The sequence below is a fragment of the Pelophylax lessonae genome (assembly GCF_965119305.1).
Source record: "Pelophylax lessonae genome assembly, chromosome: 4".
NCBI lineage: Eukaryota > Metazoa > Chordata > Amphibia > Anura > Ranidae > Pelophylax > Pelophylax lessonae.
This window is the reverse complement of record NC_138771.1, coordinates 457,263,663-457,279,262: the sequence shown is the minus strand read 5'-3', so window position 1 is coordinate 457,279,262 and position 15,600 is coordinate 457,263,663. Positions and strand designations below refer to the sequence as shown.

Sequence of the window (15,600 nt, the reverse complement as noted above, 5' to 3'; positions counted from 1 at the left end):
AGTAAATTTTGATAAATGAAGACGTTCTTAGGAGGTTATTTTTAAAGGAAATCTGCATAGAAAAAAATACAATTCTCCTCTGAGAAATGTCATGCATCCCATGCTGGAGTGCATAAATACAGAAAGTGGCTGCAAAGAAGCTTCAGAATATCAGCAGCTTTGAGATGCAGAAAAACATTTTTTTTAAAATGATAAGAACAAGTATCTCATTCAACACTTTCCAACTGGCAGGAGCTGACCTTTTAAAAATGTGTAACGCCTGAGGCTTCCCAGGCATGTGATCACTGTCATTTTGACTGGCCCCTCACACTTTCGCCAAATTTTAAACTATGAGCGAGAGCTGTTGTCAACAGTGCAGTCACAATTCTTAAGGCTCCAAGTGAGCATACTCCCAGCACAGAAAACCAAGCTGGCTTTTTACAAATATGTGGCAGTTTGACATCAAAGCACACCACCATGCTACCACATAAAAAAAAGATAATTTAAAAAATATTTAAAATGAAGGAACACTATCATCATTTAAAAGTTGCAAAGAATATAACAAAATATGTAAAAAGGAAATTGAGGCCTCAAAAATTCAAATGAATGACTGTTTGCAAAAGAGAGTAGAACAAACCCCCCAAAAAGTCTTCAAATATATTAATAGTAAAAATAGGTCAGGTCTGAGCATGTAGACCCTTTTCAGGGTAATTTTGAGTTGGTGACTGGGGACAAAGAGAATAGAGATGGCCTTGCGGTTCGCCCGGCAGTCAGTTTGCGGGGAACTTTGCTCCATCGCAATGTGCCTAACATGCGAACATATAGCGATGTTCGCGATGGCCATATTAGTTTACATTGTGAAGAACTTTGACCCATGGCACATCCATCAGGTGGTACAGGACAGCCAATTGAGACATTTCAGCACATGGACATACCCCCTACCTTATAAATAGACCTGATCTGGCTGCCATTTTATATTCTGCCTTTTGTCAGTGTGGGGAGAGGTTTGCTGTGTGGAGCAGGGACAGACTGTTAGTGACACAAATCGCTAGGTAATAGGTCCAGAAAAGTCCTTTTAAGGACTAGTATAGGTGTACTATTGTTTGTCCTATATTCTGTCTTTTGTCAGTGTAGGGAGAGGTTTGCTGTGTGGATCAGAGACAGTCAGTGACACAAATCGCTAGGTAATAGGTCCACAAAAGTCCTTTAAAGGACTGGTATAGGTGTACTATTGTTTGGCCTATATTCTGTCTTTTGTCAGTGTAGGGAGAGGTGGCTATGTGGAGCAGGGACAGACTGTCAGTGACACAAATCGCTAAGCAATAGGTCCACAAAAGTCCTTTTAAGGACTGGTATATATGTACTATTGTTTGGCCTATATTCTGTCTTTTGTCAGTGTAGGGAGAGGTTGCTGTGTGGAGCAGGGACAGACTACCAGTGACACAAATCGCTAGGTAATAGGTCCACAAAAGTCCTTTTAACCACTTGCCAACCGCCGCAAGTACATATACTGTGGCGGTCAGCTCCTCCTGGGCAAAGTGACGTACCGGTACGTCACTCCCCCACAAGCCTATAGGGAGCGAGCGCACGCCACCGGAGGCACGCTCCCGCCCCTGCTCGTTCCCTGACATCCCCACGTGAGTGACCGGCGGCTCCGATGTCCGCTTGCTGGAGTGGGAGAAAGGCAGGCGGCTGATGCAAACACAGCCGTCTGTCATTCTCCCTGGTGTAACTGCAGAGACTACACGATCCTGCTATGTAGGATCGTATGTCTCTGTGGTTACATCACAAGCCACGCCCCTTGACAGTTAGAATCATGCCCCTAGGGACACACTTAACCCCTTGATCACTGATAAAGTTAACCCCTTCCCTGTCAGTGTCATTTTTACAGTAACATTGCATATTTTTAGCACTGATTACTGTAGTAATGTCACTGGTACCCCCAAAAGTGTCAAAAATGTCAGTCAGGGGTCCGATCTGTCCGCCGCAATGTCGCAGTCCCACAAAAAAAATTGCAGATCGCCGCCATTACTAGTTAAAAAAAAACAATAAAAATGACATAAATCTTTCCTGTGGTTAGTAAACGCAATAACTTTTGCGCAAACCAATCAAAATCCGCTTATTGCGATTTTTTTTTTACCAAAAATATGTAGCAGAAAACAAATTGGCCTAAAATGTTAAAAAATTTTGATTTTTACATTTTTTTTTTTAGAATTTCATATAAAAAAATGTGAAAAATATTATTTTTTCAAAATTGTCGCTCTTTTTTTGTTTATAACGCAAAAAGTAAAAATCGCACGGGTGATCAAATACTACCAAAAGAAAGCTCTGTTTATGGGAAAAAAGGAAATAAATTTCATTTGGGTACAGCGTCGCACGACCGCGCAATTGTCCGTTAAAGTCACGCAGTGCCGAATCGCAAAATAGGCCCTGGTCTTTGAGCAGCCAAATCCTCCGGGGCTTAAGTGGTTAAGGACTGGTATAAGTGTACTATTGTTTGGCCTATATTCTGTCTTTTGTCCGTGTAGGGAGAGGTTGCTGTGTGGAGCAGGGACAGACTGTTAGTGACACAAATCGCTAGGTAATAGGTCCACAAAAGTCCTTTAAAGGACTGGTATAGGTTTACTATTGTTTGGTGTGCAGTATATAGGGGTGTAATACACTTATAATATACCTTCTAATATAGAAAGCATATTATAGTGGATTTGAAGTGGGGTGTTATATAACAATATACTTTCATAATAGTGTATTTGGGTTCTGCAGAACTTTTGGCTGTTTCGCTGCGTTATCTCTGCTACACACAATGACAAACGTTACTGGGAAAAAAGTATTATAACTGGTGTGACGACAGATTGAAGCGGGGTGCTATATAACAATATACTTTTCATAATAGTGCATTTGGGTACTGCAGAAATTTTGCCTCTGCATCATCGACGTCACCTTCCCCACCACTAACATTTGAGATCTCGGAGTATGCAGCAACAGTGGTGACAAACCTCCTTGGGCTGATCTGGGTACTGTCGTCAGACTGCTGAGTGGTGGCTGTTGCTACCTCCTCTTCCTGATCAGATGCCAAGAATGGCTGCGCATCGCAAATGTCTTGTGATGGATCGGAAAATAATTCCTGTGACTCAAGCGGAGGGTATATGGTGGTGGTGTCTTTGGGGGTGCACACTGCAGAGAGGGAAGAGGGTGCGGATAGAGAGGATGAGGAGGCTGCAGAAGAGGAAGGCTGAGTGAGCCACTCAACCAAGTCTGGTGCGTCCTTTGACGTAATCAAACGCACCTTCTGCAACTTCCCACTTTGGCTCCGGCCTGGTGCTCCTGCCCTACCCCTACCACCCCTGCGGAAGGGCTTGCCTCTCCCTCTGCCTGTCATTTTTTAAATGGCCCTCTGGTCCTCGTTCCAGGAGCAAAATGACCAGTACTGGGTGGCAACGTACTTAGAAACAGTTGCGGGTACCAATCCAACAGTGCTTGCAAGAAGAGGGTGGTTTGAAGATGTGTTGGTCACTTCTGATATGAGATGATTCTTTCTGCCAACCCATCCACAGCTGTGCTCCGGATCCAGCATCAGGGAATGCCTAGACTGACAGGTGTCCGACTACATCGGGGTAACGGCCGATGTGGATGCTCTGAGAAGTGATGAACCCCTGGACTACTGGGTGGGCAGGCTTGACCTCTGGCCAGTGCTTGCGGAATTTGCAATGGAACTGTTGGCTTGCCCCTCGTCCAGTGTCCTGTCCGAAAGGACGTTTAAAGCAGAAGGGGGGATCGTGACTGATAAGCACACTCGCCTAGCTCACAACAGTGTTGACTATGACTACCTCACTTTTCTAAAAATGAATGAGGCATGGATCTCGGAGGAATTCAACATATGTGACCAGTAGACCGTGTTTGATTCAAATTCCTCATGACAGGTCACAAATATCCGCCACCACCCATAACAATTCATGGTCCCTGTCTTAGGTAAATACAGCGGCATAAAAGGCCTTTTATGTCTGCTGAATGCCTAATTGCTACAGTCTGTCCCTGGTCCACACAGCCACCTCTCCCTACACTGACTAAAGACTTTTGTGAAACCTATTAGCTAGCGATTTGTGTCACTATACAGTCTGTCCCTGCTCCACACAGCAACCTCTCCCTACACTGACAAAAGACTTTTGTGGACCTATTAGCTAGCAATTTGTGTCACTAACTCTCTGTCCCTGCTCCACACAGCACCCTCCAGCCACAGAATACAAAGTTCTTTGCTGTCAGGTGAACGCCTGTGGGCTAATTTTTGGGGCCTGTAATGGCCGACACTTACTTCTATATCCTGTGTATGCCTAATATACCTCCAGCCACAGAATACAAAGTTCTTTGCTGTCAGGTGAAAGCCTGTGGGCTAATTTTTGGGGCCTATACTGGCCAACACTTACTTCTGTATCCTGTGTATGCCTAATGTACCTCCAGCCACAGAATACAAAGTTATTTGCTGTCAGGTGAACGCCTGTGGGCTAATTTTTGGGACCTCTAATGGCCGACACTCACTTCTATATCCTGTGAATGCCTAATGTACCTCCAGCCACAGAATACAAAGTTCTTTGCTGTCAGGTGAACGCCTGTGGGCTAATTTTTGGGGCCTGTAATGGCCGACACCTACTTCTGTATCCTGTAAATGCCTAATGTACCTCCAGCCACAGAATACAAAGTTCTTTGCTGTCAGGTAGACACCTGTGGGCTAATTTTTGGGGCCTGTAATGGCCAACGCTTACTTCTGTATCCTGTGAATGCCTAATGTACCTCCAGCCACAGAATACAAAGTTCTTTGCTGTCAGGTAGACACCTGTGGGCTAATTTTTGGGGCCTGTAATGGCCAACGCTTACTTCTGTATCCTGTGAATGCCTAATGTACCTCCAGCCACAGAATACAAAGTTCTTTGCTGTCAGGTAGACACCTGTGGGCTAATTTTTGGGGCCTGTAATGGCCAACGCTTACTTCTGTATCCTGTGAATGCCTAATGTACCTCCAGCCACAGAATACAAAGTTCTTTGCTGTCAGGTGAACGCCTGTTGGCTAATTTTTGGGGCCTGTACTGGCCGACACTTACTTCTTTATCCTGTGAATGCCTAATTTTTCGGACTGAAATTGAAAATCAATGGGTCTGTAAACTTTCTGCTAAATTGTGGAACAGATGCGGACCCATTTTACAGACGTGTGAATGGACCCTATATGTACTTGACATGTATATATCGGCTGCTGTCAGTTCTGGCTGATTTAGAAAAAAAATACATTTGTTTGCTGAAAAATGGCAACTTTTCCAATACCAATACCTCTGGTATGTCAGTGTCCATGTTGTGGGACTATGTGCGCACAGCTAGTAAGTATTTTGTGGCTGCAAATATGACCTGGAGGTTTTTCATGTTCGCCTGCCATTAAAATGAATAGGGAATAGATACCTTCTTTAGCTCTGTGTATACAAATGAAAATAGGGAAGCTAAAGCTCATACATGGGATAGTATGGATTAAGCTGCAAATGATCCACAATAGCTGAAAACCGATATGGTCCAAAAACATTTGGACAAAATAAAGATAAATAGAGCACTTGGCTTACACCTAAGTGGCCTCAAAGAGTTTAGATCAGTTATTTCAAAGGCATTGTTTTTAATTTTTAGAGACTCTTTAATGACTGGCATAGTACCACGGGATTGGTGTAAGGCCAATGTGGTGTCTATATTTAAAAAAAGGATCAAAGTCTTTACCTAGTAGCTACAGACCAGTTAGTTTAACTTCTATAGTTAGGAAGATACTTGAGAGTTTAATAAAAGACCACTCAAAATAGTTTTTGCCAGAAAACAATATTTTTAGCACTAGACATGAATTCATGAAAGACAGAAGTCGTAAAACAAATCTGATTTTTTTTTGATCAGGAAGTAAGTGAAAAACTTGAACAAAGGATTGGGTGTGACTGAAGTATACTTGTATTTTGAAAGCGTTTGACATCGTTCCCCACACATGGCTCATGTGTAAGGTAAAGTCTACAGGCTTGGAATATACAGTTTGTGAAGAGAGTAGTGGTGGTCAGTGGTTAATTCAGAGAGTAGTGGTTAATGATTCATACTCTGAATGGTCTAAGGTTATTAGTGGTGTCTCTCAAGGTTAAATGATGGGACCCTTACTTTTTAACCTATTTATAAATTATATAGAGTTTTGGATTAAAGGTACAATTTCTGTGCTGGCAAAGGACACCAAGCTATGTAGTGGAATAACTTCCTTACAGAATGTCTCCAACTTGCATGCCAACCTCAATGCACTTACAATTAGGCAGCTGTGTGACAAATGAGGTTTAATGTTGATAAATGCAAAATTATGCTCTTGCATGCATGCATCATACACACTAGGAGTTGAACAACTGGGGGAGTCAATGGTGGAGAAGGATCTGTGTGTTCTGGTAGATCATAGACCTAATAATAACATACAATGGCAAGCTGCAGTTTCTAAAGCTAGCAAAATACTTTCTTGTATTAAAATAGATATAGATTTTAGAGATTTAGAGAGAGTGACATTTGTGTCATCCGCTCCGTATGTCTGCATATCATCCCATCCGTTTGCGGATGATATGCGGACATAATGTAAGTCTATGGGCATTGCGGATGTCAGCGGATGACACCGCTGACATCCGATTTTCCTTCCTTTCCGTTTTTTGAACGGAGGAAAAATAGGGTTCTGTTCCGTTCCAAAAAACGGAACAGAACTGAAAGGAAGAAAATCGGATGTCAGCGGATGGTATTCCGCTGACATCCGCAATGCCATAGACTTACATTATGTCCGCAAATCATCCGCAAAAAAATAGGATGATTTGCGGACATACGGAGCGGCCGTGTGAAAGAGCCCTTAGACTTGATCTGGACTATGCAGTTCAGTTTTGGGCACCAGTTCACCAAAAGTATTTAGGAGAACTGGAGAAAATGCATAAAAGGACAACCAAACTGATAAGAGGCATGGAGGAGCTCGTCTAAAGGAAAGATTAGCTGAACTGATTTTACTCTCTCTTGAGAATAGGATATTAAGGGGGGATATGATTAACATGTATAAATACATACAGTAAGTGGTCTACAATATATAGTGAACTTGGTGTTGTGTTATTCACTTTTAGGTCATTACATAGGACAAGGGAACACTCTTTATGTCTATATTGATGATGTGTTCCTGATCTGGGAGGGTGATGATGTTAGTATTACATCTTTTATGGAATGGTTAGATGTTAATGATAACAATTATTTGCCTGAAAAAAAGATAGAGCTAACATAGAATTTCTTAGGATGTAATGTCTTCTACCAAGGCACATTTTAAATTCACTGACCGCAATAGTTACTGTATATTACCATGGTTAGCTGCCACCATTCATGATGGTTACATAGTTAATGTACCCAAGGGCCAATTTATCAGATTGAGACGTAATTGTACTCATATTGATGAATATACGCAACAATCAGATATGGTGAGCAGCAACAGATTTCTACAAAAGGGTTACAATCCAGATTGGATTAAACAAAAAGTTGCAAAAGTGAGAGTTTAGTTAGGAATTTATTGGTGAGGGATAAAAAGCCAAAAAGCGAAAGTGGCAGTGGTCAGTATTTTTGTTTGTACTTCATTTTAACAAAGAATATAAGAAGGTGTAGTGGTTAGCACTTTCACCTAGCAGCAAGAGGGTCGCTGGTTAGAATCCCAACCACGACACTACCTGCCTGGAGTTTGCATGTTCTCCCTGTGTCTGCGTGGGTTTCCTCCGGGTACTCCGGTTTCCTCCCACACTCTAAAGACATGCTGGTAGGTTAATTGGATCATGGATAAAAAAAAAAAAAAAAAATTGGCCCTACTATGTATGTATGAATGTGAGTTAGGGACCTTAGATTGTAAGCTCCTTGAGGGCAGGGACTGATGTGAATGTGCAATGTACGGTATATGTAAAGCGCTGCATAAATTGACAGCGCTATATAAGAACCTGAAATAAATAAATAAAATAAATAAATAATAAACACTGACGCATTCTGAAGAAAGATCAAATTCTAGGACCTGTGTTACCAGACTGTCTTTAAAAAAGCACCAAATTTTAGGAACCATCTAGCAATAAGTACCATAAGTAATAATGCAGTCTGCAGCTCTCTGCAGTTTTTTATTCCTGAATTTTTTGCTTAGCAATAGTTTTTATGTTTTGCATTGGTTACCAACATGACTCCAGTATGGAAGTAATATTTTGTGTGTCACCTCCTGTTTAATCATGTGATTGCATCACATCCTCTTGGTGGTTTTAATAATATGGTGGTGTCTGTCCAGAAGTGATATATGTATGTCGTCACTTCCTGCTCCGGGCTACCGTTGACATCACTTCTTGTTCTGGGTTGAGAGGCAGGAAGCGCTATTCTGAACCAGGAAAATGGATTGTTTGTTGTGGATTTACATGGGTATATAATAGTGATGACCCAGGTGACTCACTATCTACTGTATAAGCCCTGTTGGGGGTGTAACACGTATAGGAGGGGAACCTGATGATGCTGGCATCACGTTTTATATCTGAAAACTGGTGGTGAGCTAGAGTATCTTTGAGTTAAAAGCAATTTTTAAATATCTTTTACGTGATTGTTTTTCAACCCTTTTTATTGTAATACATTGCCTGCGGAAAGCACTATTAGTCTTTCTTTTCTATTTTATGCCATTCCTATGATTGTGAATTGTGGAAGATGTCTGCTGAAGGAGTAGTTACGGAAGATAGATCTGAATTGTGTGTGTCCAGCTAAGCTGTTTTGACCTCCTAGGAAGCTTTGAGGTCAAATACAGTGGTGAGCGAACCCACTTAAAACTGAGGTGAAGTGTATGTAATTTATTACGCAGAAGGGTCATCACTTATATAATCACAGATGATTCTGGCACATTGCACTACAGAAAATATTTTTTTTTGTATTTATTTATCATTTGTTTTAGGTTATTGCATGGTGTGTGAAGACACTTAAGTGTTTTCTCTATATTTTGTAGGGGTCTATACAGATTTGTGCACTTTTTATGCATGTTGTATTTTATTACATGTGAATATTCAGTGTCACATTGGATGTAAATTTATGTATGTGATATACTGTATCTCAGGTAGCGCTGCACTATTTTATGTTTTGATATTGTCCAAGGGTGTTGTGGAATCACTGATTGGTATATGCTTGCTACTCGATATAGGGAGTTTACTGACTGCTCTGACTGCTTTTTGTTTTTTAAGCTGAGTAGCTTCCTAAATGCATAAAATATAACTGGATACTATCATTTATGACATTTATAGGTAATAACACAAGGGGTAGTTGATCTAGGGACTACACGATTGCCTCCTGGGGGATCAGGAACAAATTTTATTTTTCCACAATGGAGCAAATTTGATCATGCTTTATTGGGGGAAGGTATGGGGGGTTGCCTTCCTCTGGATCGACTGTGGGTAAAGGATGGTATACTGTATATATAAACTATTTTCTGGGTTTCTTTTCTATTGGTTGAACTGGATGGACTTGTGTCTTTTGCAACCTGACTAACCATGTAACTGTATTTGTGCTCTGCTGACATTAGGAGGTTAAAAACTTAAAAACACTCTAGTAGTTGAGTATACAGGAAGTAGGAAAGTTATGCCAGTACTGTTTACCATTACTGTTGATGTGGTTTGTGCCATTGCCTAATACTGATCTGCAGTTCACCAGATATAGATCCAGATATAGATCTACTGTATCCAACTGCTGAGACCATTACATTAAATTTCTACTACATGATAACTTTCTTTCTGGAGAGCTTTGTTAGACGTATGTCTCACCTATCTCAATATTTACACATTACCATCCCGTTGAATTCATTACAATATATTGTACTTTTCTACTCCTAACCACACTAGTGTTTTTTTATTTTCAGATACTGAATTACAACTGTGTTTCGAGTATGTATCCTTATGCTCTTAGCGGTACAGCAGCTGCTGTCTGCTTAAACTTGTGTTAGAGGGGCACAGGCTACTCATGGAGTTGAGACAAAGAACAGAGAGGACCCGAACCACCAAGAGGCTTCCTCAGGGGTGCTGTAGAAGTTAGCAATGGCAGCCTACATATTTCTTTCATTAGCGGTGTTCTTTAGTGAGAACCCGTCACCAATGGGCAACTATAATCATCTAAATTTCCATTATTGAATTTAATTTTATGGATGGAGAATGGAACACACAAGAGTGGGTGGGACCAGCCAAATCTCCCAGGTGGACAGTCAGAAGTTATGTCAGGGAGATACCATCACTAAAGTCCTTAAAACATAAAAGCAACCAGTAGCTGACCAGGACCATCAGGCACCACCTAAACTAACATATCACTATGGGGTGGACTGTTCTTTAGGCCCAACTGAGCTTTTAGTTTAAGTTAGTTAAATACATCTCAGATAAAATTTAAACAAAAGGTGTGGAAAGCCTTACAGTTTTCTTTTGAAAGTAACAACAAGTAGGAAATTTGACCCTGCCAGCAGCTGCAGAGTGGGACCTTCACTTTCTGTGTGGAAGCAGTGGTCTTTCTGCAGAGGCCCAATATGCCTCCTGCTGAGTCAAAGCAAGAGCTCTCCAATTAGCAGGGAGCATGAGCGTTGATGATTGAATAGCTCTAGGTCAGCAGGGGGCGTGTTGGACCTAGAGAGCAAAGTTTCTTATTTATATCATGCTAACAGGGGACACCCGCGCTGTGTACCATGTATCTGTGTTACTATACAGCATTCTTTGACCAAGTTATTCATTTAAGTGGTCGACACTGAAAGGTGAGTGTATTGCAATCTAAGTGTATAGGCAGGTGGAATTTTTTTTCTCCACTGCAGGTGGCACTCGACCATGGCGACAATGCTGATGGGGGAGGAAGCTGAGAGAAACTTGGTTCCTCTCTATTTAAGACTCCAGCTTAGGGGACTTCAGGGGATTATGTCTACCTCTTCCAAAAAGCTTCCCCTTTGGGTGTGGACTGGCCATGCCGCCAACTCTGTCAGCATTCTCCAGTCTTCAAACTGTTGGTATAGTTTTAAGTGGCTCTGGACAGGCATGCCTCCCCATTGGAATCCGGTTGTACTTACTGAATTTTTCTATAGTATATTGTTTTTGTAACTTTGACTGTGTGTGCTTACTACACTTATGCACAAAGCTGCACCTAGCTAGATTGGAGTGAAGCAGTTTTCCATTGAGCAATTAGAGAAGGGATTTTTTTCACCTCAGTTGACAGTGGTTTATGTGATTGATCTTTTATGTAAATTATTTTACATTTTTGCAAATATATAAATTTTGCACAAGAGGGAATATTTAGATAAGTAAATGTAGGATATATTTCACATGTGGGATGCTTATTAGTATAAAGCATTTTCTTAAAATAAAAATTTTAAAAGCATGGCAATACGGCGCTATATAAGTACAGTTACCTGTAATAAATAAATAAATAAATAAATACCAGCTTAGTATTGATCACCAGAGACAAGCTCCCCATTTGTATGATAATATATCAATCCAATATACAGTACATGGCCAGATATGGCTGTCCAGCACCTCCCAGTCTTGGTTGCTAAAGACTTTTTTGTACTTAAAAATGGCTAAATCTGACAATTGTAGAGGTTCTGTACAGGTGCATAAAAACAGTCATATGAAAACCATGCACACTCATACAAGTTCGATTTCCATCAAGATTCACTTCATGTTTTTATTTTTTCATAATATACGTTGCATTTTCTACTTTTATGAAAGTATTAGGAAAAGCCAGAAATAGATTGATGGACAGATGAGTTACTGTGATTTAAATAAACACTATGGCAATTGACGTCGACACCGTGGCTCTTAGCAATGATCCGATCCCAGGAACGCAAACTGAAAGCTACACGCAAGCAAAGATCTGGGCGTCCGCAATGGGGGAGCATGGGGGAGCAAGGGGAATCTCCCCAGAATCTCAACTTCCCCTTTAAAGTGGTTGTTAAGCCACTTTATACTATCCTGTCTGTCTGTTTAAATAATCCTGTTTGCCCATGCCCCTGTGACTGTGTATTAAAAAAATTAGCTGTTCTTTACCAGTTTTCAGAGCGCCGATCACCACTCACGTGACCCGCCAGCTCTCTCCTTTCCTTATCTGACAGCTGCCTGCAGTGGGCGGGGCCGAGGATTCCCCGCTGACGTCAGTCGGGAGGGGAGGAGGAGAGGCAGAGAGGAGGAGAGAGGCGGCGGGTCACATGAGCAGCGATCAGCGCTCTGAAAACTGGTAAAGAGCAGATTATTTTTCCCCTTTAAAGATAAATATGCGCGAGTTGCGGCTTGTGTGGTGACTGACATCAGCAGCTGCACGGACCACTATCCTGAGCCCCAGGCCCTGGTGCTATCATTCCAGGAGGGATGGGGCAAGAAATTGAGGAGATTTTTGGTGCTGTGCACAGAGGCACAGTACGTGACATCACAGCATGTACTGACGTCACGTGCATGCATGGGCCGCCTGCACAAACCCAAAACAGAGGGTCAGCTTTGCTTTTGCATCGGGTTTCTGAGACTTTTGAATGCCGGTGCTTTATGTGATAATGACTAAGCCCGTCCCCCTCATGCTATTGTTGAAAAGGGGCAGAGCATGGCTGACCTTAAAATGATGCCCCCCCCCCCCCCCTGGAAAAAGTTCTGCGGACGCCCATGAGCACAGGTGCTCCTGCAGGCATTGTTGCATTCTGCAGCCTCCCTTTTACTTCCTGAACTTCTAAAAACAAGGCAGCCTATACATCAGACTGGCAGCACACCGTAATGCACTATAAAATCAGGCATGTCCTTTTTTGTAACACAGTGCATCGCAACATACTACACAATATGTTGCGTGTGCTGGGATGCATTTAAAATGAATGGTTCTTCACAGCACTGCATTGTGTGCATTATTGTAATGTGCATTAAAACATACATTTTATCACATTATATTGTAGTGCACGTCTGTCAAAATGCCCTAAATTATAGTGGACAGCTAGCCGCTATAATAGATTTTTCTTAGGCTTAGGTACATTAGATATTTAGGTATATTAGGGCATTTAGTCATCTCTTGTCATATAATTGGCTTTCATTGTAAGCTATTTATCTTTATGAAAGGATTTCTGGGAACAATATAGGTTATTTGTAATAAACATCCTTCTGAAAATTGACCTGGTTTGGTGTGTATTTTTTCAGGTAGATATTGGTATGAGATGTTTACCCTTTACAGCTTAATAATATTTGGGAATGTGGAGGGGATGTACCAAAGCTGGTCAATAAGCTTTGGCATCCAATGTTAGAGTGGGCTATGGATGACTTAGTTATCAGCCAATATTCAGTCTGTATACAACATGTAGATACTGTATATTTATGACTATATATATGAACAGTTGCAGATTTTACAAATATCTTGTTGCTTATCAATATGCCTTTTTGTTTGGCTACAGGTCCAGCGGTAAATGTCAGCTGCAACATCTTCATAAACAGCTTTGGATCTATTGCAGAAACCACTATGGTGAGTTATAAACTGTCTGTCATCAGAGCTAAAAATGTAAAAAAAAAAAACATTTCACAACTGAATTCAGAAAATCCACCAGTTTATCTACTGTATGTCTGAGTACCTCCAACTGCAGTCTACTGTACATTCATTCCAATTCAAAGTTCCTACTATGGACTTGGATCAAGTCTAAAAATAATAGTCTGATGTTTTTTTAAACTTTCATTTACTGTATACTGTATGCCTGTGACCTCAGAATTAGTGAAAGCACACAGCCAGACAACTTGCAATTTTAGGAGGCCAGTATTGAAAGAGTGAAAAACAAATATGATATACAGTTTATTATACATATATCTACAAGCAAAGGACAAAACCACAACTCTGATTTATTTTGCTGCAATGCAAATAACTGAACAGAGCACTGATGTGGCATGAATGAGCACTGATGTGGCATGGATGTGCACTGATGTGGCATGGATGCGGCACGGATGAGCACTGATGTGGCATGGATGTGGCACAGATGTGGCATGTATGTGGCGTGGATGTGGCATAGATGAGGCATGGATGAGCACTGATGTGGCACGGATGAGCACTGATGTGGCTTGCATGAGCGCTGATATGGCACGGATGAGGCATGAATGAGCACTGATGTGGCATGGATGAGGCATGGATGAGCACTGATGTGGCATGGATGGCCACGAATGAAGCACAGATGAGGCACAGATGGGCATGAATGAGGCACAGATGGGCATGAATGAGGCACAGTTGGGTATGAATGAAGCACGGATGAGGCACAGATGGGCATGAGTGAGGCACGGGTGAGGCACAGATGGGCATGAATGAGGCACATGTGGGCATGGATGGGCAAAGATGAGGCACAGATGGGCATGATCGAGGCACAGATGGGCACAAATGAGGTACAGTTGGATATGAATGAGGCATGGATGATGCACAGATGGGCATGAATGAGGCACAGATGGGCATGAATGATAGATGGGCACAGATGAGGCACAGATAGGCATGAATGAGGCACAGATGGGCATGAATAAGGCATGGATGGGCACAGATGGGCTTGAATGAGGCATGCATGAGGCACAGATGGGAATGAATGAGGCGTTAATGAGGCATGAATGAGGAATGATTGAAGCACAGAAGAGGCAGGGGTGAGCAATACACAGTCTCCCTCCTCTCTTCACATGCTGTACTGATCGCTGTGTACAGCATGTGAGGAGAGAGCTGAACCCGACATGCGCCAGTTTGTTGACAATTGATTGCTCCATCATTGGACGAAGCGATCACGTGGTAAAGGGCCACTGTCATTGGCCCTTTACCACAATCCATGATGCACTGGGTTTGGTGAACCTGGCAAGCACTGACACTTCCATGTGCGTTCCTCAGGGGGTGCACAGGAAGCGCAATTCTGGGAGGACGTCATTGTACACCCTCCCAGAATAAGCCAACTGCTCTGTAGCCATCATTCAGCTATGGCCCAATCGGCAAGTGGTTAATGTGTACAGTTTTCGTATGATTTTCATATGAGAAAAATCAGAAACGAAAGTGCATGATCAGAAACAATAAACAAAGTAAAAAAGGCTTTTTTATACGAGAATTTTTCTCTAGCGCTCATTGACAGACGTAGTCCTCGGTGATACAGCACCTTCGGGTTATGTTGCCTCCACAGGAGCAGGACTAGACAGGAAATTAAAAAGCTCTGGCCACACCCTAGGGGCAGTCCCAGAGGGTATATCCTCTCTCTCTCTGCCTCAGCAAATCAGTTATTTTCTGTCTAGTTAGGAGTAAGGACCTAGATACCTTGCTGGGATCTTAGGTCCTGGCAAGATTTTTTTCTTAAAAGATTTTTTTAGACAGCTTTTTTTCTCCAGTGTTCCTGTGAGATCTTCAAGCAAGAAAGCTGAACTGGGCGACGGGCTGGATGTTGAGATCCGGTGGTCACCCCAGTTCAGCCTATGAGCGCGTGCAGGCCATAGCTCCGCGCTGGGTCGGCCGCGACAAAGTCCCATTAAAGGACTGACCCCGCGAGTTAAACGTCTCGCTGAAACGCCAAAGACCATGAGTCACGGCGTCCATATCGGTCGACAGCCCTCCCGCCCCGGTGGAGAGGGG

The 15,600-nt window shown here is 42.2% G+C and overlaps 1 protein-coding gene across 1 annotated transcript in view; it reads left to right on the top strand.

Annotated features, from left to right (window-relative positions):
• GLRA1 (glycine receptor alpha 1) overlaps positions 1–15,600 on the top strand; it is a 242,693-nt gene that overhangs the window by 96,931 nt on the left and 130,162 nt on the right. The window contains exon 3 of the mRNA XM_082256006.1: positions 13,427–13,494. Coding sequence (XP_082112132.1) covers positions 13,427–13,494 — 68 coding nt within the window. The remainder of the gene's footprint in view (positions 1–13,426; positions 13,495–15,600) is intronic.